Source organism: Zalophus californianus, chromosome 1 (genome assembly GCF_009762305.2).
Source record: "Zalophus californianus isolate mZalCal1 chromosome 1, mZalCal1.pri.v2, whole genome shotgun sequence".
NCBI classification, from domain to species: Eukaryota; Metazoa; Chordata; class Mammalia; order Carnivora; family Otariidae; genus Zalophus; species Zalophus californianus.
Window position 1 is genome coordinate 42,284,690 of NC_045595.1, and position 22,611 is coordinate 42,307,300.

Genomic DNA, 22,611 nt, shown 5'->3' on the forward strand with positions numbered 1-22,611 from the left:
TAAAGATGCAATCCTCTATATACTGTTTTAATGGAAACCAATTAGAATTTCTGGTCTGCTGTGTTCTACATTTGTATAGCTTCCTCAGATGCCTCAGGACAGTTCCCTTAAGACATACTTTGGCTATTTACTGCTCAGATTTGGGAGGGGTAGGGTAGTAAAAGCAGGGTCTGGTAGCATATGCTAATTTCTTTTACCGATGTATGCAAACCAACTAAAGAAGATGGATTTGTTGAGAGTGCAACTTTGAGTTTTACAGGTTTTAATTAAGATCAAGGATTTTCCTCTCATCTATCAGATTGTGTTAATGACTAGAATGAAATGGGCTGGATTGGGTGTCCTTAGCGTGAATTCATTACGAAATCATAGACTGAAAGGCAATGTTATTTCTCTGTAGTCATAAACGGATTAATGGGGTACTCTATAGGAAGTGGGAATCAATTACATTTCTTTACAGATGGAAACTGAACTTAGGGATGATACAGCATGTGAGCTCAGTGGCATGCATTCATGATAATGATGTCAGACTGTAAGCAATTCGCCAAACACATTCAATGGAAATGTGGGAAACTCAAAAAGCTCACCAGTCCAGTCCTGTAAATAGAGAGATAAGTCAAGATAGATAAAGTTCTGTGGGATAGGAAGGTTTGCCCAGTAATGGGGAGGAGTATCTTTAAACCATAGGTTCTACATGAAATACATACTGTTTCTTCCCTCTGGCCCCCTCCCTACCTCCTCTGTAAAAGCTAATTGCAAATATTTGCATAAAATTACAGAAGTTGTTACAATGTAGGCTATAGGGAAAATCAGAAGGCACAACAGAAGAAAGCTCTATGACCCTTTGCCCATCTCATTTCATACAGTATGGCAGGGTGTACTGTACGAAGTGAAAATACTTGAATAATAGCCAACATATATTGAGTGATTTTCAAGTGCCCCATGCTATTTAATTGATTTATATAAAATGGTTTATTTAAACTTTGACACAAATCCGTAAATGAGGTGTCATTGCAGTTTGAGTGAGGAAACAGAAACACATTAAGTAACAGTTCAGATCACATAGTAAGTGAGGAAGCCAGGATTCAGCCCCAAGCAGCTGGCTCTAGGGCTTATGTATATAACCCCGATGCTGTACAGTGCTGCCTATACTTTGATCATTCGGGTAACACATCCTCTAGATAAGCTGAAATGAGTTATACTTTTTTGTTGGAAATACCTTTGCAGTCAAGTGTCAGACTCATGGAGAGATAGGAGTGTAAGAAGACTTGATGTGATTTCTTGAGTATAAGAGAAAGATTATCTCTAGTTACATAACTTCATAGTGGTTAAGTCGCCTGTACCTTTTTCATTTAAGTGGTTTAGTTAGCACAATTTGTATTAAGTTAAATTATCCTGATGCTATCCCATTATTACTCTTTATTATTAAGCATGTTGGCATGGTGAGACTGTACAACTTAAATTTTATAATGTCCTTGCCCGTAAGAAACTTCTAGTCTAGTAGAGAGATGATTTCAAAGGACTCTAGGATCCCAGAGAAAAATAAATGGGGGCACAGAAGGGTAAAAATACTGGTCTGAAGCTACATGGCTAGTTAGTTTTAGTGCCTGGGCCAGAACCCAGTTTATACTATACTATAAATACAAAATATTTTTTTTAGAAGTCATCTGCATTTCAAGTACAAAGATGTTACTTTTTCAGTATCTTAGGTTGAAAGAATTGAAATGATGACTTTCAAAACTCATTGTCACCATCTGAACTTGTAGAAGTCCTGGAAATTTTGTATTTGCTGGTTTGCTTTATATTGATAGTTCCAGTAAGAAGACTGCTGTCCACCTATCTAGTTTCTAGAAGAGTTTTTTCGTGCTAGATTCTGGCTGGGTTTTTAGGAACCTATACCATTGGAGTTGTCACTAGAAATTTGTCTGCAACACTGAATAATAACTGTGCAAGCCTATTGGAGAACAGTAAACAAAGATGGGTGCTATCAACTGCTTGATTACCTGATGCAGATAGACTGGTAGGGACATTATATATAAAGGAAATTGACTTCATGTAGACTTGGTTATTATGGGATTTTCAAACATTCTTAAACTTCTGCTTAGATAGATGCTGATGTACAAGTAGATTCTGATTCCTTTATGGAAAGGCCATTCCCGGGTCAAGTCCAGTGTTAGTGAAACATAATTAAATGATTGTGTTTTTGCTGTTGATAGAGAACTCATTTTAAAATATGTTGGTAAGCTAAAGCAGTGTAGTTGCCTTACACAAAAGAAAAATGATCGTTTACAATTCACTTTTAAAAGTATTGCATCTGTCCAAACTCAACAATGCTAATGTTTATCACCAGAGAAATACAATTAACCAAAGTCATTGGTTGGAGTTATTTTTAAGTGGAGTCATTTCTTTATTTGAATTAAGATAAAATTCATGCCTGCTGTTGAGTTACAGTAATTAAATTCCACATTTATCTGTGGCCATTAAAATGTTCACTTTCTAGCATGGACTCATACTTACTAAATAGTTTCAAAGTTGAAGAAGAAGATCATAAAAAAAAATACTGACAAATTAATGTCTTTTATATTATCTATTCTCAGACCTTAAAAGATTAAATATATAAATATTCTCCCCTTGTTTCCTGATATTAATTTCATCTTTGGTCAAAAACTGTTCTGAAGATTTATGGTATGTGATAAAGTGTTTGATAGACGTATAAATTTTATTTTATTTATGTTTATTATTGATGCCTTGGAAGCCAGTTGAATTACATATTTACATCTTTGGAATTAGAATTTTATAATCTAGATTTAATTAATGCATGGATGTTAGTGCTTCACTGGCAGTTTGAATCATTAGAATTTTCTGAATACTCTGAGGGGGCAGCTCTCCAATTAAGGCTTTATATATCTTATTAATTAGCTACTTTACAATAGATATCACCCAGGGAACTGTGTATTCCTGTAAGGCATTGTAAAGTTCGCTTGTTATGAAACAGGATTACAGGCTCTTTCCTTTGTCTATGTTTCTCTTCCTCTATTGCCCCTTGTATCTGAGTATAAACAGATTCAATAGCTATCCAATAGCACCGTTAACTTCAATACCAAAGAACACAGGGTTTTAGTTATAGCAAGTTACGCTAAACGAGTGATGTGAATTTGGAGATTTGGGCATATAATAGTTTTGTAAGTTTCTACACATTACTTGCATAAGGTATACTTTCTACAAAATGATTTGTATAGCATTTGCTTTCAGTCAAAGCTAAGGCATTACCAAATAGGTGGCACTGATATTTTATTTACAAGATCTTACCATAGTGAATGTCCCAAACATGCTTTCCTGTCTTTTGGTGGAAATTTCATGCTACCAAAGCAAAAGCAGGATTCCAAGATAGTTGCCATTTCAAACATGTTTCCAGCCTTGCCAAGAGAAATCTGCTACGATGGGTTGACCAAGAGGGAATCGAGGATTGTCACATGATTGAAGGTTGCCTTCCAAATTGGCAAAGGCACTGTATATAGACCACTGCCCCTGAAGTGCTATGCCTTGAACGGTCCTTGAATTTAGACAAAAAGCAATTCATTGTAACTAGCTGGTGCATTGATAAGAGATATGTCAGCAAATTCCTTCAACCACTCAGGAGTTGGGGTCAGGGTTGAGGGCAAGAGAACAAATACCTAGGAAATGCACAAAGCTTCTCAAGAAGACTTTTATAATAAATGAGTATATCTTTAGACTTCCAAGAATAATGATAATCTTTTGTGAACCACCATTTAAGAATGAAATACAGAGATGGAATACCCCCTCATAAATTCCATCAAGCCAGCAGTGTTATAAATACCTTCTTAAGGTCCTTATCGTCCATAAGAGCCTGAGTAATTCTATCATTCAAAGCCCCCTCATAAAATCTAAAGGTATCAATATAGTGTTCAAGCAGAATACATTTTGAGTATTCTTAAAACTACCTTATAAATAATTTCATAAAAATAATCACACCTTCATGCTGGATTTCTAATTCTGCATAGTTGTGACTTTTATTCCCATTGTAATTGTGTTGCTCTTTTAGGAAAGTGCCTCCAGCATGGGAAAGAAACCATATGTTAAATTACTGCAAAGTCTCCTTTCCTACATCAGTTCCATTTCATTTGAAATTTCATTTTCTGGGAGTGATTCCAACGTGGAATGTTCTCTTAGCAACTTAAAGTGGTCATGTTTGTCTTTTCATTGTTATTTGTACCATTTTTCCCATGTGGTCTTTGAATTTTTAATTTAGTTGGTTATACTCTGAATAGAATATTTGCCCATCACATTCAAGGGCTTCACCATAAAGCCAGAGACAGAGAATATGTATCTGCCTAGAAAATAAATCACAGTGTTTGAAGAAAAAAAGTACGACATCTGTCAGAATTTAAACTCAGTGAATCCTGTACCTCACAACTTGTATCTCTGTGCAGAGAAATATGCACAAGCATATTGTTGCCAATTGATGTCACATAGCAAAAATATTTGTTGTCTACACTTGTAAAATGTAGGAGCATTTTTAAAGTTATATAAGGTTGCACCCCAGATTCTTAACAGTATTTTCTTCTGCAGGGGAGATAGGAGAACCAAGATTTGGGGCATTGAGTTTGTTAAAAATACTCTATTTTTTAAAAAGAAGGTTTTAATATATTTCCTATAACATTAAAAGTTAATTTTAACATAATGTCTTAATTTTTTTTTTACAAGATGTTCCAAAATTCCCAAAAGAAAAAATTGACCCTCTTGAAGTGGAGGAGGGAGATCCAATTGTCCTCCCATGCAACCCTCCCAGAGGCCTTCCACCTCTACACATTTATTGGATGAATATTGGTAAGTAACATTCTGTACCATCCATAGGATTTTAATTTCATGCATCATGTCAAATAACATAGGGAAACAAAGATTAAAAAATAATCTAAGATTATCAACGTGGGGGACAAAAAGGAAAAAACATTATCATTATGGAATGAGATAGATTTACAAAAAATTATATCCATTTATATAGTGTGTTCCAAGTTTTAACTGTTCTATTAAGGATATATGTGAAAACACTAGAAAGCCCCTAAATATTTCTCTTGGTTTTATCATATCTAAGAGAGTAAAGCTATTGATATGGTAAAGTATGTCTATGAAGAAAATACTTTCTATATTCCAAACAACTTACTCACCTTTGGAATATTATCCATGTGAAAGTTGAGGATGCTTGGGTCTGTGTTGCTAGTGTTAGATTTCTATTTTAATAATGTTCTACCACTACAGACAGTGACCTACAGAGAAATTAGTCTTAACCTTTGTGTTTAATTTGCCAAAAAAAATTGTATTAACACTCGAGTTGAAATTACAGCTTCTTGTAAATTCCTTCTGGCATGTGCCTTCACAATGTGCCCTAAATGTTTTCTCATTGTGGTCCTGAGAGAAAAATGATAATATTTATATAGTCCTCAGAAGGAAGTGAGAGAAACTATTCTTGGCTGCAGCCAAACATTCCAGACTCCAATCACCCTGGAACATTCGAGGCTGCATCCAGGAAAGACAGATTAATATCTCTCTCAGACACAACTTTTGGGGAGATCTGTTTGGACCAATTGAACCAGTTTTCATATAAGCCAGTACAGAAGTAGAGGCTTAGATGGAAAAGAGAGGTGGAATCTACAGACTGGTTGTCCACCAAGGGGCTTCTTTGGTTAATGGTCGAAAGCATGCTCCCAGAGGGTTGTTTTTTGTTTGTTTGTTTGTTTGTTTTTTACTTCTCACTCATTGTTCTTTTTGTAAGACCAGACTTACAAGGAATAGGAAGAACAAGCATGAAAAGAAAACAAAATGAAATAATAAGAAAGAAAGGAAAATGAAGAAGGGGGATGAGGCACAATAAAGGACAGTTGCCCCTATTAATGACAAGATGTTTCTTTCCAGAATTAGAACACATCGAACAAGATGAAAGAGTATACATGAGTCAAAAGGGAGATCTGTACTTTGCAAACGTGGAAGAAAAAGACAGCCGGAATGATTACTGTTGCTTTGCCGCATTCCCGAGATTGAGGACTATTGTGCAGAAAATGCCAATGAAACTAACAGTTAACAGTTGTAAGTCCAAACAATTTGTCGTTCCATCGTGAATGCTGAATACAAATGTGCCTGTAATTTCATTCTGGCTGAAGCCGGTTAAAGCTGGGTTGATACTTGCCGCCATTGTTTAGTTCAACTCTAGAGACTTCATCCAGATGAAAGAGACATCTGCAGCTGCAGATCTACAGTAGCTCTGTCTCTCAGAGCCAGAAAATCAAATCTCAGTTCACAGTACAAGTATATTTCATTTGACATCTGCAGGATCTGGTCCTTTGCAGTGGGTGAAATACAGAGCAATATTCCAGGGTTTCTGAAGCAAATCTCAGGCTTTGATGCATTGTGATCTTGAGTAAACAGCAGGATGCAAATGTGAAAGAAAACAAGAGTCAAAAAGAAAAAGAATGAATATTATAATTTTTGTCACATCAAGCTTTGTTGTCCTTCCCAAATTGGCAAAGTTATGTGGGTTGCTTCTCTTCCCTACTTGATTCTGCAGATGCCAGTCTGGGTTCCCAAATGGGAAAAAGTCATTAGTGGGAGAAAGAACCAAAAAATAATCCCCGACAGTTCACTGACTGAATAATTGGCTCTGGTAGAGTCGCAAGTTGGCATTACCATTCCATTGTCTAATTTGGTTCATGGTTTTTTCCATCTTATGTGTAGATACATTATGCCAGGGCTTCACTATAGCATACCTTTTGGCAGCCCCAATTCTCTTTAACAGAGCTGTAATTTGTGTCCACTCGACCTGGATTCAGCTGTGGTAGTTTAAGATTAAACTCATTATATTTTTTTTCCCAATATATCCCCAAAGATGATGTTCTAGTGAAGCATGGTTGTATCTCATTTTGTAATCTTTCTAAGAGAAAACTATGACTTTTCATTCATTATTGATATCAGCATCTACCATTATGTTTGTGAGTTTTTCTTTCATTTTTTTTTTTATTTCAGTAAGGCATGCTAATGACTCAAGTTCATCCACAGAAATTGGTTCCAAGGGTAAGTCGATCACATGAAGAATGTTGGCATTTATTTTTACCTTTTGTAGCTCATTATCATCTCAGAATTTAAATTTTTCCTTTAATATCTTCATGAGTATATTAAAATACTAATATTTTTATAAAGGAAAACGCCTGAGCATAGAGGTTTCTCTTACCCTCCTCCTTCCTTAAATATGTGTGAAGGAGTGATATTTATAAATTCATCACTTTGTGAATGTATATATGTAATATAATTCACATAGACAAATACACATACACTCACACACATATATATATGCATATTTTTAACAGAGCAATTATTTTGCATCTCCTAAAATGTCTGCCATGGTTGAATGACATTTTGGTTGATAGCTGTTACATGCAGAAAGGAAAAAGAAATGGTTGAATATCAACAGAAGTAGAGAAACACTAGATTTAAGAAAGTTAAATGGTTATTTTTCTAGTAAGACTTCTCAGAATACTTAATATGGGACTGTCCATTGTAACTGTGAGAAAGAATACAGTCTGTAACATTTTCCAAACTCATTTGTCTGTGAAATATTTCATTTTTACCCCCCCACAGAACATCTAATAGAGCTAGTGTTTTTTGGAAGATGCCTGAGTAAATCTGAATTCTGTAGGAAGCTAGTTTTCCACAACGAGAAGAATCCTTTACTTGAATGCAACACAGGTTCTTTATACCATTGGAACCAGTGTCTTAATCTAGATATCTGATACACTGGCAACATCACAAGGGCTGGATGAGGGCTCTTTTTGGTGCACCCTCAGTTTGACGGTGGACTGATTAGCATACATCCCCACCTTCATGATCATTGGGGTCAATAATCCAGTCATGTATATTGTGTCTTTATAGCACTCAGTGAAAAACAATTGCATATAATGTGTGTTCAACAATTATTTTTCCATAAATACTTACAAGGAAGTGTCGCACGTAAACACTGGTACCAGTGCCCTTCATATCTCTACTCTGAATGTCAGCTGTTTATACTTCCCACGTCATGTCAAATCACATTAACATTGGATGGGAAAAAAAAAATTCTGTAAACATTTGGAAATGCTGTTAAAATGTACATTGAAAATGGAAGTCCTCATTTGCCATTGTATTTGAAAAGTACTCTTGAGAAGTAACGAATGGAACGGTTCTGTATGTATTTAGTGAGAGTGCTTGCTAATCCTTCCCTACAACCGTGTTTCTCTTTGAGGGGCTGAGACTGTAAACAGAGTCATCTTAAAGAGCTTGATAACTTCATAGATGCATGGGGTCCATCACAGACTTCCTGAATCAGAATTTCTGGGAACAAGGCCTAGGGAGCTGTATTATAACAGGAATCTTATCAAATACTTAGGTACATTAAATTAAATAAAAATATTTTTATTTTTACACAGCCATCAGACATGGCCAGGTATGATTAAAGTGTAGAATATAAAATCATAGACTATCAGTTAACTTTCAAAGGCTTTCATTAAGAAACTAATTATCTTAAACTTCTGGAATTTGAAGATGTGGTTTCAATCACAACCTTCTTAAAACCTGGTACTCCGCTAAGTTAATGCATCTGAAGGACAATCCATGCTTTATGGTAAGAATGGAGTCTATTTAAATGGTGCTATATTAAATATAGTCTATGTATATATATACATAGGTACATATAGGTATATATGTTTAAGTATGTTTTAAGAAAGATTTAGTGCCATGGGATTTTAACACTCTTAGTCTGGAAAAAATGTGTGACTTTTTTGTATTATAGCAAATTCGATCAAGCAGAGGAAACCTAGACTGCTGTTGCCTCCTACTGAACGTGGCAGTGAGTCTTCAGTTACTATCCTCAAAGGGGACACCCTGCTCCTGGAGTGTTTTGCGGAAGGCCTGTGAGTAACTTGACCTCTGTTCATCACTTTGTCCATCCAGTTCTGTAAAGAATAATGCCTCAGTTAAGCAGTTAATCCTAGACACACATTTTTAAATTATTTCTTTAAAAAAAATTCTGTTACTACATTTCTGGAGGAAGTAATTTGCACTTCACTCTACAGATTTCAGGCTGTGACTGAGATTGATTTATAATTAGATTGTTCTGTCAGTTTGTGATGGTGTGAATGGAGGTGACAATGACAACATTCTCCTTACCTAAGGCAGCGGGGAGATGCCATCCTTAGAGCTCGAGGTTCTTCGTTATCAGCCTCTTACTGTTGCTGCTGGGTTTTTGTCTCGGCCATTCCATGTTGTCCCACTCCTTCTCGTTATGCAATGAGCTCTGAGTCCTTTGCAGGTTCCAAGGAGCCTTATGTATCTATTATTTCACCCTGTTGACTTTTGCATACAAGGAGGTCCAGACCATGTAATTTTAGAGAGCTTCACCTAATAATATAATTAACTCAAATTTTCATATCTGAAAAATCAGTGCACATTTCCAAATCCTCCAAAAAATGCCTTAAGGAAATGTCACTTGGTCATCTCTTAAAATCGTTACATTTGTTGAGTGAGTATCCTGAGTCTATGCAAATAGGGACCATCTTATTTAATTCTGAGTCATGAAAGTTTGCCTTTTTCCTGCCACCATCCCTCTATGCTTGCCACCACACGTCCATTGCTACCATTGGGAATACCCTGGGAAAATACATCCCACCATCCCAATACCCTGAGTTTACATAATTAGTTTGTAAGCTCAGGCCTTCTTTTGGCTGGGCACCTGGTTAGTGAAGTAGAATTTGAAATTTTAAAAATTGTAGTCATTCATAATTCCGTATATATTCTGAATGGGTGATTTTAAATTGGTTTTTGAAGAAAAAGAGTCAATTTTAAAGGTTTTGCAACCCGTAAGTTTTGCAAATGTCTCTTCCATCCAGCAAAGACATGCAGGTTGCAGGGCACCTGGGTAGTTCAGTCGGTTAAGTGTCTGACTCAAGGTTTCGGCTCGGGTCGTGATCTCAGGGTCATGAGATTGAGCCCCCAGTGGGGCTTCATGCTCAGCGGGGAGTTGGCTTGGGATTCTCTCTCTCTCCCTCTCCCTCTGCCCCTCCCCCCCCACATGTGCACTCTCTCTCTCTCTCAAATAATAAATAAATAAATCTTTTAAAAAAAGAGAGGTCTACAGCTTATATGTTTGAGATTGCCAAAGTGTATTTGATGTAACTAGTTAGATGTGCCTTGTGACATGACCTCTGTTCCAAAAGTTTGGTCTCTGTATTATGTGAGAAGGTGAAAGCCTCAGGTTCAGTTTGAATTCTGATGGTAACTACCTGCTCTTTTGTTCTTATTCATAGGTGTTTACAGTGGTAGCAACTCAGTTCTTTCAGGATTCATCACTATTCTTGGTTGCCTCTTTGGGCAGGGTGAACATTTCAGGAATTCTTTTTTCTTATTTCCCACAAACGCCATAATTTACCTCTTGAGTTGGCTGGGAACTGCACGGATTTTCAAAATAACACAAATGCTCTCATGTGCTTTCTGGAAAATGCAATGTCATGAAGCAATATATAGAAAGAAAATGGACACAAATATCTGTGTCCTTGGGATGGGATGATTCCTGATGGATTGTCAAAGAGTTTTCACCTAAACTGGCCTCCTCTTACTCATTTTGGGTTTGTGTTGGATAATCTTGCCTGGTCCTTGTTCAGATTTTGTATTGTAAAATTTTTAGAGTCCTTTAAAAATCGTTTTCTGAGAAGTTTTTAAACCGTGAATGTTCTGTAGAAACAAATCATTATAACTTGGACGTTGTACCCTTTATTATGTGTCAGGCACTCTTATTTTACACTTTATATGCCTTAGCTCATTTTATCCTTGCCACATTTCAGGGCTATCACTCTTCCCATTTGCAGGTTAGGTAAATGAAGCCCAGAGGCTGGAATTCACTTCTTCAAGCTCAGTGAAAAGTGGAGCTGGAACTCCATCCTTTCTGCCTCCAGACCCTGAACTATCTCTAAATTTAACGTATTTCCGTATATTTTAACCAAATGAACTGTTCTCTTCAGCTAAGGGGACGGGGTGGGGTGGGGAAACCAAGCATGGCATTGTTTCTGAATCAGAAGAAGTGGCCTGTAATAGATATTTCTGTAAATGGTTAGTCATAATGAAAATGCTGATACCATTAATTAAAACAGGAAAAACTAAACAGGGTTTCAAGTTTACAGATTCTGTGAAGAAGGCAGAAATTTTGAATAGTTGAAATAACACTGTAAATCTCCTTCGGAAGAAGAGGCAGTGAGTGGAAAGTACACATTCATGTGCCAGTTTACACTCACCCCCACCCTGGAAAAGCTGCTTTAGGATTAGAGGGGGATATTGTTGCTTCCCTCTGTTGATCATTGGGCTCACACTGTTTCTTCTCTCTCGCCTCTCTGTTTTGTAAATTCATAAGCTAGGTGTGATTGTATTGCAAGATGCTACATTGTAAAAATGTAGGAACTATAGGGAAGTATACAAACAAAAATTGGCTGGACAAGGACCTGAACAAAAATATGATTATGAGATAGTGCATGTTTGTATAGTAAAAGGGATTAAGGATTAAGCAGTGTATTTTCATTCAAAATTTCATTGCTCAAATACTGTTAGTATTTACTAACAGTACCTTAAATTTTTAAAAAAGAGAGAAGAAAAAAATTGACAAAAATATAACTGGACATCCTTGGAATGGAATAGATATGTCCCTAGATAAATGAGGTCTCATGTTCACCTGATACTTATAGGTAATCTTTTTATTCTGTTCTTTTAAGGGATAGGTATAGAGGATTAGACTAGTTTTTGAGGACTAGCAAAAAAAAAAAAATGCTGCAGAAAGTGAGATGCTTGCACTATTAAAACCTGGACTCATGGAAAAACTGGTTTGGAAGAACCGAGGTCCAGAGCAGCCTGTAATTTGGCAAACTGCCATTTTGACAGATGGCTTGGAAAGCAAGCAGTTAAGAGACTTGAGTTCGGCATCCTGTTAGGTGGTGTGCTCAGGAAGCCAGCAGCTAATATCTTCTCACAGCTGCCTGTCTGAGCATCATTGCTGTTCCCCAGAGAAGTATGCCCTGTGCTCTCAGCCTGGGCAGATATAAAGTAGTGGTTCCAGCTCTGTATGGTTTGTAAGCACTTGAGCCTTGAATGGATGAGGGGAAGAGAGTAAATGTGCATAAGTTAAAGGACCTACATCTTTACCTCCAATATATATTTTTGCATAATAATGGAATTATTTTAACTGATCAATACAATCTTAGATAATTGACAGAGACTATATGAGATAATTGTTCAGTTATCAACTAGTAGCTAATTAATTTGGCTACAAGCACACATTCCAAGAATATACAGTTAGGAAGGAAAAGGGATGGAAAAAGCACAAATATAATAGAACACAGTGGTAGAAAGGACAAGTTTAGTGTTGGACAGACTTAAGTTCTAACATGTCATTTATTACCCCAGTAACTTTAAACAAATTAATTAACTTCTTGGAGCTTCAGAATCCTCACTGGTAAAGTGATGATAATAATGCCCATCTTTAGAACATATCACTATCTTGTAGCTATTAATAATAAAAATAGAGTGAGGAAGGAAAAGCAGCATCATTAAAAATAGCAAAATAGGGGCCCCTGGGTGGCTCAGTCAGTTAAACATCTGCCTTTGGCTCAGGTCATGATCCCACGGTCCTGGGATCGAGTCCAGCATCTGGCTCCTTGCTCAGTGGGGAGCCCGCTTCTGCCCCTCCCTCAGCCTGCCATTCCTCCCCACCCCCCGTGCTCTCTCTCTCTCTCTCTCTCTCTCTGTCAAATAAATAAATAAAATCTTTTTTAAAAAATAGCAAAATAAAGTTTATTCCATTCATGTAGCCCAAATGGAGAGGAAAAATAAAATATTATCAGTTAAAATCAGCCATCAGTGCTTTCCACATAATTCTTTTATTTTTATTTATTTATATATTTTTTCCACATAATTTTTAAAAAAGATTTTATTTATTTTAGAGAGAGAGAAAGAGCGACAGTGCAAGTGGCGGGAGGGGTAGAGGGAGAGAGAGAATCTCAAGCAGACTCCCTGCGGACAGGGGGCTCCATCCCACGACCCTGAGATCATGACCTGAGCTGAAACCAAGAGTCAGCCGCTTAACCGACTCAGCCACCCAGACACCCCTCCACATAGTTTTTAAATCACAAGAGTCATAGATGGCACCCATCCTCCACTCATCTAGTTTTTGTGAGCTGGGGTTTTTCTTGAACCCAGCTGGCTTGATTCTCCACTCCTGTTTCCCTCCCTAAGGTGGAGAAAGTTATCCTCTTGATGTGTGACAAGTTATCAGTTTGGTTTTAGTTTTGTTTTGTTTTTACTTTTTTTTGTTTGTTTTGATTGGGTGATCTCATCTTTCCAAGGAAGGGAGATGTGGTTCATTCCCCCTTCCCTCTGTTCCCTAATAGAGAGAGAAAGCCACCTGCGTAGCCATGTCTGTGGAGAGCCCACCTTGCCCTAAAGCAGGCTGTTCTGAGGTCCAGCCAACACATTTGGCTGTCACATCTGAGCTGTGTTCTCCACTGTCAGCTTCATTAGGATTAAGAGGGTATCATGGCTTCCCTCTGCTTACTCTTGGGTCCTACTTTATCTTGTTTTTCAAACTCCTACAGGGAAAGGGGCAGTTATTATTAGCCACTTCAAATCACTTGCAAGGAGATTTCACACTTGAAATATATCTTATAAATATTGAAAGTTTGAAAAATATCTTATGGTATTTCTGTGGGTCCAAATTATCCACCCTTTTATCTAGCCACACCTATTCAGCTATTATAAGTAGTCAACCCTCTTAATAGAAGCAACCTGATTTCTGTAGAAGCAGACTATTCAAGGAGCTTTCAGTAAAGGAGACCTGATCCAATCTGACGTTCACCATCAAAGGTGGTGTGCGGGTCTGTGCACTGGGAAGGCTAATTTTTATTTACTGGAGCTCCAAGTGCATACATAAAAGCATCATGTTAAGGGATGTGACCTGGGAGGCTTTTTGAATTTAATTTTGCACTTTAAAAAATGTTTACCACTTGTTTGTGTTGCAGACCAACTCCACAGGTTGATTGGAACAAAATAGGTGGTGACTTACCAAAAGGAAGAGAAACAAAAGAAAATTATGGCAAGACTTTGAAGATAGAGAATGTCTCCTACCAGGACAGAGGGAATTATCGTTGCACAGCCAACAATTTCTTAGGATCAACCACTCATGATTTTCATGTTATAGTAGAAGGTACATTCCCCATGTTGATTTATTTTTCTTCTATTAAAAAAAAAAAGGTGAATTGCTATATGTAGTGGACCTACCCTTCTAAAGCATATATGTTAAAACAGGTAAACCATTTAAACTTTTAATTTGAGAGTGGGTACTGGATTCTATTATATTCCAATTAACCAGATTTGTCATATACCCCACGATAGCTTATAAAAGGGACAAATGGCAAGAAAAGATCTCACGTTAGGGATTAAACACAGATGACTTCCACATAATTTTTATTATAATGAACATATGATGCTGCATAATATTAAATCGTAGAAGAAGTAAGCATTACAAAGGAAGGAATTATTATGATGAGTATCATGATGAGCTTGTTTCCCAGGCCTATGGTTAACTTACTATGTCCTTGATCAATTTGCTTCACCTTTCTGTACATCAGTTTCTTCCTCAAAGAAATGAGGGTGTCAGACAAATTATCTTAGTTCTTTCCTAGATACATTATTTTTTTGTCCATACCTTGGGTTCACATGACATTCAATATGTTACTTATGAGGAAAGGGTAGACTGGGTGCTAGAAATATTTATTTTCTATCAAATGATGCAAAATACACATTATATTCAAGTCATCTCTGTAAACCCAAGCCTTTTAATCAATAGAAGCTTAGCTATTTTTTCTTATATTCACAGAAATAAGTGGGCCATGATGTCGTCATTTAAAAAAAAATCTATATATCACACCATGTAGATATTGGAGCTGTATCTGCCCTGCAAGTAAAGGTTATCTAGGCATCTTGGGAATCTGACTGATGCAGACTGTTTTCTGTGGGTCTGATTACATTGAGGTCTCCTATCTATAGTTTGGTTGACTGTATTGATCAAATTAATGGATTGATTACTGCATTTGTACTTATTTAGTGCTGTGTAGGCTTAACTACTGAAAGGAATTGTCTCTTTCAGGATCCTATTTAGTGAACTGATGCTCTGGGGTTTCCATTTGTATTCCAATAAAGTTTACCTCTTAAGCCTTCAGTTTGTGCAGGGAACACCTAAGTAAAAGGCTGACTGTTTTAATTAATGGGGAAAAAAAAATGAAGGCTCAGTCACACATTCCACTTGCAAGTAAATGTTAGGATAATTGTTTTAGTCATCTGCTGTTTGGAATGACACTGCGTTTCCAATACCTAGCCCACAGTGTATATGATTAAGTTAGGAAGAGCGGAAAGCCAAAGATGAGAATATCATTTTCCTTGATTCAAAAAAAGCAAAACCTATATAGGAGAAATATTACTCATATTACCAATATTACACATAAATATCAATAGCTGCCAACAGTGATATATTCCTCTGATTTTAAATTATTCACAAAGAAATTCAGAGAGGAAGAGTTTGAGAGGTTTGTATATATATTTTTAGTCATCATTTGATGCTCCCATATAATTAAGCTATACCATGCAACAGGGATATTTTCCTGTAACCCTTTACCCCTGCCCAGCGCAAACACATACCCACAAACCAGACATGTCTAATTGTTAACGGCTCCTACTCCAAGTTGCTGACTATTAGAAATCCTTCCAGATGGCTGGAACATTGCTACGGTAGCTGAATATTTTAACAATCTGGCCACGGTTTTCTTGACTGTAAGACTGAAGCTTTCAAAAGAATTGCAAGGGTTGCAAAAAAAAAAAAAAAGGATGTAAACTTAATTACGCAATTTAAAATGTTGACTATAGTACTCCAAAGGAATCTAGGTTTCCTGAACAAATTGTCCTCACTATTCATAAAACAGCTATTAGCACTATTGAGATGTAAATTATGTTTTTATTAGGAACATTTAATCTTTTCTCCTTAATGAGAAGCTACTAAATGTGCCCTCAGTTGTATGTTTTAGTAGTTTCTCTTCACACATGCAAGTGAAAAGCAAACTGGGCTCAAGAAGTCAGTTTTTCTTTTTTTTAAATGTGAAAGCAGTAAATATAAGCCTCATTAATCATAAGCACGGATGAGCTTATTCTATTCAATTGTCTTCTGCTTTCCTGCACTTTCTTTCCCTTTTTTGTCTCTTGTTTAGAAACTCAAATGAAATAGCAAGGATTACCATAGGATCATAGAACAATGCTACTGTGAACTTTGAAAATCGAGTCCATTCTGAAAACACCCATTTGTGCTTAAATAAAAGCATGTATTATATTGTATTCTCTGTCTATGTGATGTTTCTTCTTTATTACTAAACACAATCAAATTCTGTAATTGAAGTTACAACATCCTAAACATGAAAACCGTATGCATTTTCAAATTCTGTAATACGTGTAAGCAAAAACATCCTTGTCTTGACGAGGGACAGCTATCCTTTCTAGGTATCTATGATATAAATATTTTACATTCAGTAAGGAGAGATGTTAAAATGGCATCTAAAATACTCTAAATCCAGGAATCAGAATATAACCAAAATCACATTTTAACTAATTATTTAAAAATAAACTCCCACCAACAGCATTCATGTAGTCAACTTTGGAATCATTTAAGACTTTTGAATTTTAGTGTAAAAGGAAAATATTTATATGTAATTGTATGCTCATAATTGTCTTAAAAAGATATCATGAACTCAAATGCAATTCATTGATATACTTAAGAAAGCCTCATTTTCAAATAATTTGTTATTTCAAAAGAGTTACAATTAAATCCAAGTTTGATGAACCTAACAAGTTTGATTTAATAGAATATAGGTATTTAGTAAAAAATCTGTTACTAAGAAAAAAGCTTCCGTGTTGATTTTTAGGTACCAAATTTCCTATTGTATTTCATTTCATTTTCCTTCCAGTGATAAATGTCTCTAACTTGCTTATTATATTCTAAATGTTCAGTCATTTGCATCTCAGTTTTTAACAGCATACAGAAATTATCATCTTTTTTATTTATAATTTGACAAAATGAGGAAAGTTTCAACCTAAGTAGTTTTCATCAGTTACCATGTATCTTAGGATAATAGGTAAAAGCGTGAGATTCAGTGATGATGTTGTCTCTCAGAATTTTCCATTTTAGCCTTTTTCTTCCCTCCCCCTTTTTCTTGAGCTTTTTTTCATCCTTTCCACTAGATCTTACCCTTCAGGAATAGAGTTACATGTTCTAAGCTTTGGAAAACATCTGTTTGTTCTCTGTTCCTGCGTGTCCCTAGCCTAACTTCACTCACCAAAAATAACCTGACCCATGGCCATTGTCCTCAGGCTCACTATGTGTTCTTTTGTGAACAAAGTAGCAACTAGCTAAATGTGTTCAACCAAGACATGAAATTATGAGATTGAGAAGTCAGTGATTCCCTCCTATCTAAGGCTCCTTCTTTCCTCCCAATGCCTTTCTCACTGGGGTCTTTAGGGATCAATCATTTCAGTTTAACTCATAATTACTCTACATGTGTCTGTTCTCATTGTGCCAAGCAAAGGAGACACAAGAAAAGACTAAGATTCCACCCTGGCTCTTTATTTATCTGAGAAGCATAAAAACAAATGTCCAAGCATTTATAAAAAAAAAAAACAAAAACAAAAAACAAAACTCATCCAAAAGGGTGATGATTCCTAGTGAATATACGAAATCTTGCTATCAACCTCCAGTGGATAGATGTTGGAGGAGCTTGGATTTGGAAGCACAGGGGAAAGTTGGTAAAGCCATATGGTCTTGGTTTCTATCAGTGGTCCAAATTAATAAAATAGTAATTAACTAGGAATAACATCACATTTACATTGGAGTCTCAATGCTGCTCAATTTATAGGTCTGCAAATCCATGGAGTGGCAAGAACACAGAAAAGGGCTTCTTTTCTCGGTGACGCTGAGCAAGTTAGACAGCATCTCCAAGGCTCAGTCCTTGGTCTGCAAGGAGAGCTGGACAGGGTGATAACTTAAGCTTAATGCAGACACCTAGAGGTTAATGAAATTTGTAGGATGAGAATAGAAATAAAATCCTGATTTTATTATTCATGTATATTTAAAGAAATATCATTACATGATCTCCTTTATTTTATTATTTGGCAGATTATTATTATTATTTTATCATTGCCAGATAACATTAATTTCAGGTGTACAGCACAATGGTTTGATATTTGTATATATTATAAAATGATCACCAGATTAAGTCTAGTTAACATTCATGGCTACATAATGACAATTTTGTTTTTTCTTGTGATGAGAACTTTTAAGATCTACTCTCTTAGCAACTTTCAAATATGCAATACAGTGTGATTGACTACAGTCAACATGCTGTACATTACATCCCTATGATTTATGTTTCTACATTTAATTTTTGCTCTGAAAGCAATAGTCTTCGTTTGCTGTTGTAAACATGGAAATTTTCATGTTCATGGAACTTTTTTCTCTAACTCGAATGTTTTATTTTATTGTGGTTGTGTGAAAAGACAGAGGTAACAACATCAAAAATGTGCATAGACATGCACATACACACCCATCTCAGAGGGTCATAAGCAGTTTATAATTTGGACGATTGCATTTTAACCTAAATGACTGAATATTTACAGACTATGAATACACATTTTGAATTTAAGATTTAGTAACTAAGCCTACACCCTATGGAATAATTACTAAGGCATGTCTCGTGCTCGGACTTGAATTTGCCAGGGTTATTTGTATATTTTTGTTTTTCTTGGTGAATTTATAGGCATTTTCTTTTCACATAATCCCTTTGTTTCCCCTTTACTTAAAAAAAAGCATTTAAGCATTTTTTTCATTTTACACATAACTGTACCTTTAAAAGAGTTTCTTTTTGACAAAAATGGAAATCCAAAAATGTCTTGGGGGAAATAACCAAGCTACGCTTGATGGGAATTACTCCCTGCAGGTATTGTGCAATTTTCTCTGGAATCAAATTATCCAAACCATCCACACTTTAATCTAAATCTTTTATTCACTCCTGACATAGTAATATACTTAAGGTGACAAGGTATGGCAGTAATATTTGCACTAAAGACAAATGTCTCATTCTGTCCTGAAACACCACTTAGAATTACACTATTGGAGCATTAGGGCATGAGAAGATGCAAGTAATTTAAATACATCTTTTCCTCCATTGTTTTGAGGACAGTAAGCTAAATGTTGGTTTTAGGCTTCCTTCTCCCTGCCTTACAAAAAATAATCTCTAGAAAAAAATGTTTCCCCAATTTTTAAGATAGATAAGTTGATATAGATATGGTATATAGATGCTACAAAGTCGTTAAGAAATATTTCAAATAAATGCTGGACATTTTAATTTCATTAAAAAATTCTCAAAATACGTTTATCGAGTATCAGCCTTTTTAGATGCCTTGCTGCAGCTTGAAAATAAGCTGTAGCCAGCACTAAATAAACTTAACCATCTGCTTATCCCTCCTTCATTTTCTGTTAATGAGATAGATACTTGTGTTGCTGAATAAAGTGACTGTCTATATGTTGATTTTATTATACATGCTAAGAGTCCGAATTAGATCACACGCGCACACATACACACACCCTATAACAAAAACAGTGCCCATCTTGCCTTCCAGAGCAAGGACCAGATAGAGCTAGTGTGAAACACTTTATTGTGCCTGCCATCTGCTGGTGTATTAGAGAAGTGCAGGCCTTAACATTTTTGGACCTTCTGACATGGATAAACTCACTCATGATCTCTTCACTTTACTTCCAGAGCCTCCTCGCTGGGCAAAGAAACCTCAGAGTGGTGTGTACAGCACTGGGAGCAGTGGTATCTTGTTATGTGAGGCAGAAGGAGAACCTGAACCCACAATCAAGTGGAGAGTGAATGGATCCCCAATTGACAGTGAGTGAAAACACCACTTGTGATGCAGTGCCGAAGGCAATGGTGTGCTGGGAAGGTTGATCATCCGACACCCTGCTTATGTGTAAAAGGCACCTGGGAAGTGGCTGGACCATCAAGACAGATTCAGCCAGGAAATCCAAAAATTGCATCTTTCTAAGCAGTTTGATTTATGCTTAGATTTATGGAAAAGCCATAAATAATATTTGTATTTGTTGGGTCGTTACATTAATTGTATATAAAAATATGGTTACAAAAATAAAGGGCGCCTGGGTGGCTCAGTTGGTTAAGTGTCTGCCTTCTGCTCAGGTCATGATCCCAGGGTCCTGGGATGGAGCCCCACATCGGCTTCTTGCTCAGCGGGAGAGCCTGCTTCTCCCTCTCCCTCTGCCTGCCCCTCCCCCCTGCTTGTGCTCGCTCTCTCTCTTTCTCACTCTGGCAAATAAATAAATAAAATCTTTAAAAAAAATTAAAACAAGTGAATGAGAAAGGGAATCCAAGGAAGAAAGCCCATCGCTCTCCTCCCTGAGAAGAAATAGGTGCAGCAACCTAGTGGTTGAGAGCATGGGTTGGAAGTCAGGACTTACCATAGACCCAGGCAACAGCGACCCTGCCCTGGGTTCTGCTCTTTACAAGCACCTGCTCTGGCCATCCTTTGGTCATGCCTGCCTCCTCTATTATTTGAGAAATTCACAGGGCCACTGAGACACAGGCACCCTACCCCTGGCTCCCTACGTGTTCTCGATGGAGCTCCAGTAGTACCCAAGACCAGAAAAATCCCTGTCCAGTCAACTCTGAGCCCTTCAACAAGGCCTGGACAGGGAAGGATGGGGATGCCCAAAGGCTGAAGGCTGATTCTCCCTACTCTACCATTTCCAGCATAGAACTCTGAGAACTCCAAAAATCTTCAGTTTGAACCTAGAGGTCTGTCAGTTTGAGTGTCTTTGTGAAAGTAGGATAGAACAAATTTTGTCAATTAATTAGCTTAATTTCGAGTGTTTACGTTATTATCTGTTGCCTTCATAAGTCCCTTTTGTCCTGGACCCACTCATGTCAAGGGTAGACATCCTGGTGGTCCACAGACCTGAAGTCCCATCTAGGCAACAGATGTTGTCAACAGATGTCACTTCCCAAGTGTATGATCTTGAGCTGTTTACTGAATCCCCTAAAGTTTTAGTTTTAGTTTTTGTTTTTTTTTTTTTTTTTTAAGATTTTATGTATTTATTTGACAGAAAGACACAGCAAGAGAGGGATCACAAGCAGGGGGAGTGGGAGAGGGAGAAGCAGGCTTCTGGCTGAGCAGGGAGGCTGATGTGGGGCTTGATCCCAGGACCCTGGGATCATGACCTGAGCTGAAGGCAGATGCTTAATGACTGAGCCACCCAGGTGCCCCAAAGCTTTAGTATTTTAACAGCACAACATAGCTAATGGTCGTTGGTTGTGATTGAATGAGGTAAATGTGGCCAACCACCTAGGATAGTGGCTTTTCTGTAGAACATTTTGGTAATTTATAAATTCTGGGGCCAGAATGCCTCTGTTTGCATCTAGACTCTACCATTTACTAGTTGTGTAATTGGGCTTATTACTGACTCTCTTAAAACCTGCTTCCTCATCAATAAAATGGGCTTGAGAATTGCACCAACTCTTGGGTTGTTGTGCAGATTAAAGAAAACACCATGCAGAGAATGCTCGGGACAGGGACACTCCTAAACTATTGTTTATTATTGTTGTCACATAGCAAGCACTCAGGAAACCTTAGCCCTCATTATTAATATCCTCAAATTTGAGATTTTTTTTTTCATCTCTCTAGAGAGCAGACTAAGAAATGAAAGATGAGGCTTCAGGTAGATCTAAGGGAAATGAAAACAATTGTTGTTTATAAAGAATGTTAAGGGGGCGCCTGGGTGGCTCAGTTGGTTGGGCGACTGCCTTCGGCTCAGGTCGTGATCCTGGAGTCCCGGGATCAAGTCCCGCATCGGGCTCCCTGCTCAGCGGGGAGTCTGCTTCTCCTTCTGACCCTCCCCCCTCTCATGTGCTCTCTCTCTCTCATTCTCTCTGTCTCAAATAAATAAATAAAATCTTAAAAAAAAAAAAGAATGTTAAGGATGCTGAAATACGGAATGCAGATTCTCTGGAACACAAAATTATAAAATTTATATCTGAATGGCACTTGACTGTTTATGAAGGATAGATATTCACATATTGCTTTGAATCCCCAAGTGAACATTTTTAATGGAAGTACGATTATTCATATTTAACCGATTGATTCCTTCATTCGATAATATTTATTGAACGCGTTCTTTGTGCCAGGCGCCAACTGGCCTTATTGCTTGGGAGGTAGCCATGAATGAAATGAACCTAGTGGGGAGAGTCAATCAATAGACGAATAAGGACGTAAATGTGCGCTGTAGTGTGGTAAATAAAAAATAGCTGAGTAAGGGCTGGGTGTAAGAGAAGTTCAGGACCTACAGTTGCTATTTTATTTTAAGATAATACTAGTAAGCCCCTTGTGGTAATTTACCTTTAAGTAGAAAGCCTGAAGGAGGTGAGGGAG

General features: G+C 37.0%; 1 protein-coding gene across 18 annotated transcripts in view; it reads left to right on the top strand.

Moving 5' to 3' along the window:
• The window catches only part of CHL1 (cell adhesion molecule L1 like), a 209,788-nt gene that overhangs the window by 144,134 nt on the left and 43,043 nt on the right, over positions 1 to 22,611 (top strand). For 17 of the 18 annotated variants that reach the window (XM_027585988.2, XM_027586000.2, XM_027585990.2 and 14 more), the window contains 6 exons: positions 4,723 to 4,845; positions 5,929 to 6,099; positions 7,033 to 7,080; positions 8,831 to 8,951; positions 14,094 to 14,278; positions 19,929 to 20,060. In XM_027585988.2, the coding sequence (XP_027441789.1) occupies positions 4,723 to 4,845; positions 5,929 to 6,099; positions 7,033 to 7,080; positions 8,831 to 8,951; positions 14,094 to 14,278; positions 19,929 to 20,060 (780 nt within the window). The remainder of the gene's footprint in view (positions 1 to 4,722; positions 4,846 to 5,928; positions 6,100 to 7,032; positions 7,081 to 8,830; positions 8,952 to 14,093; positions 14,279 to 19,928; positions 20,061 to 22,611) is intronic. The other variant, XM_027586002.2, reaches the window with a different exon arrangement.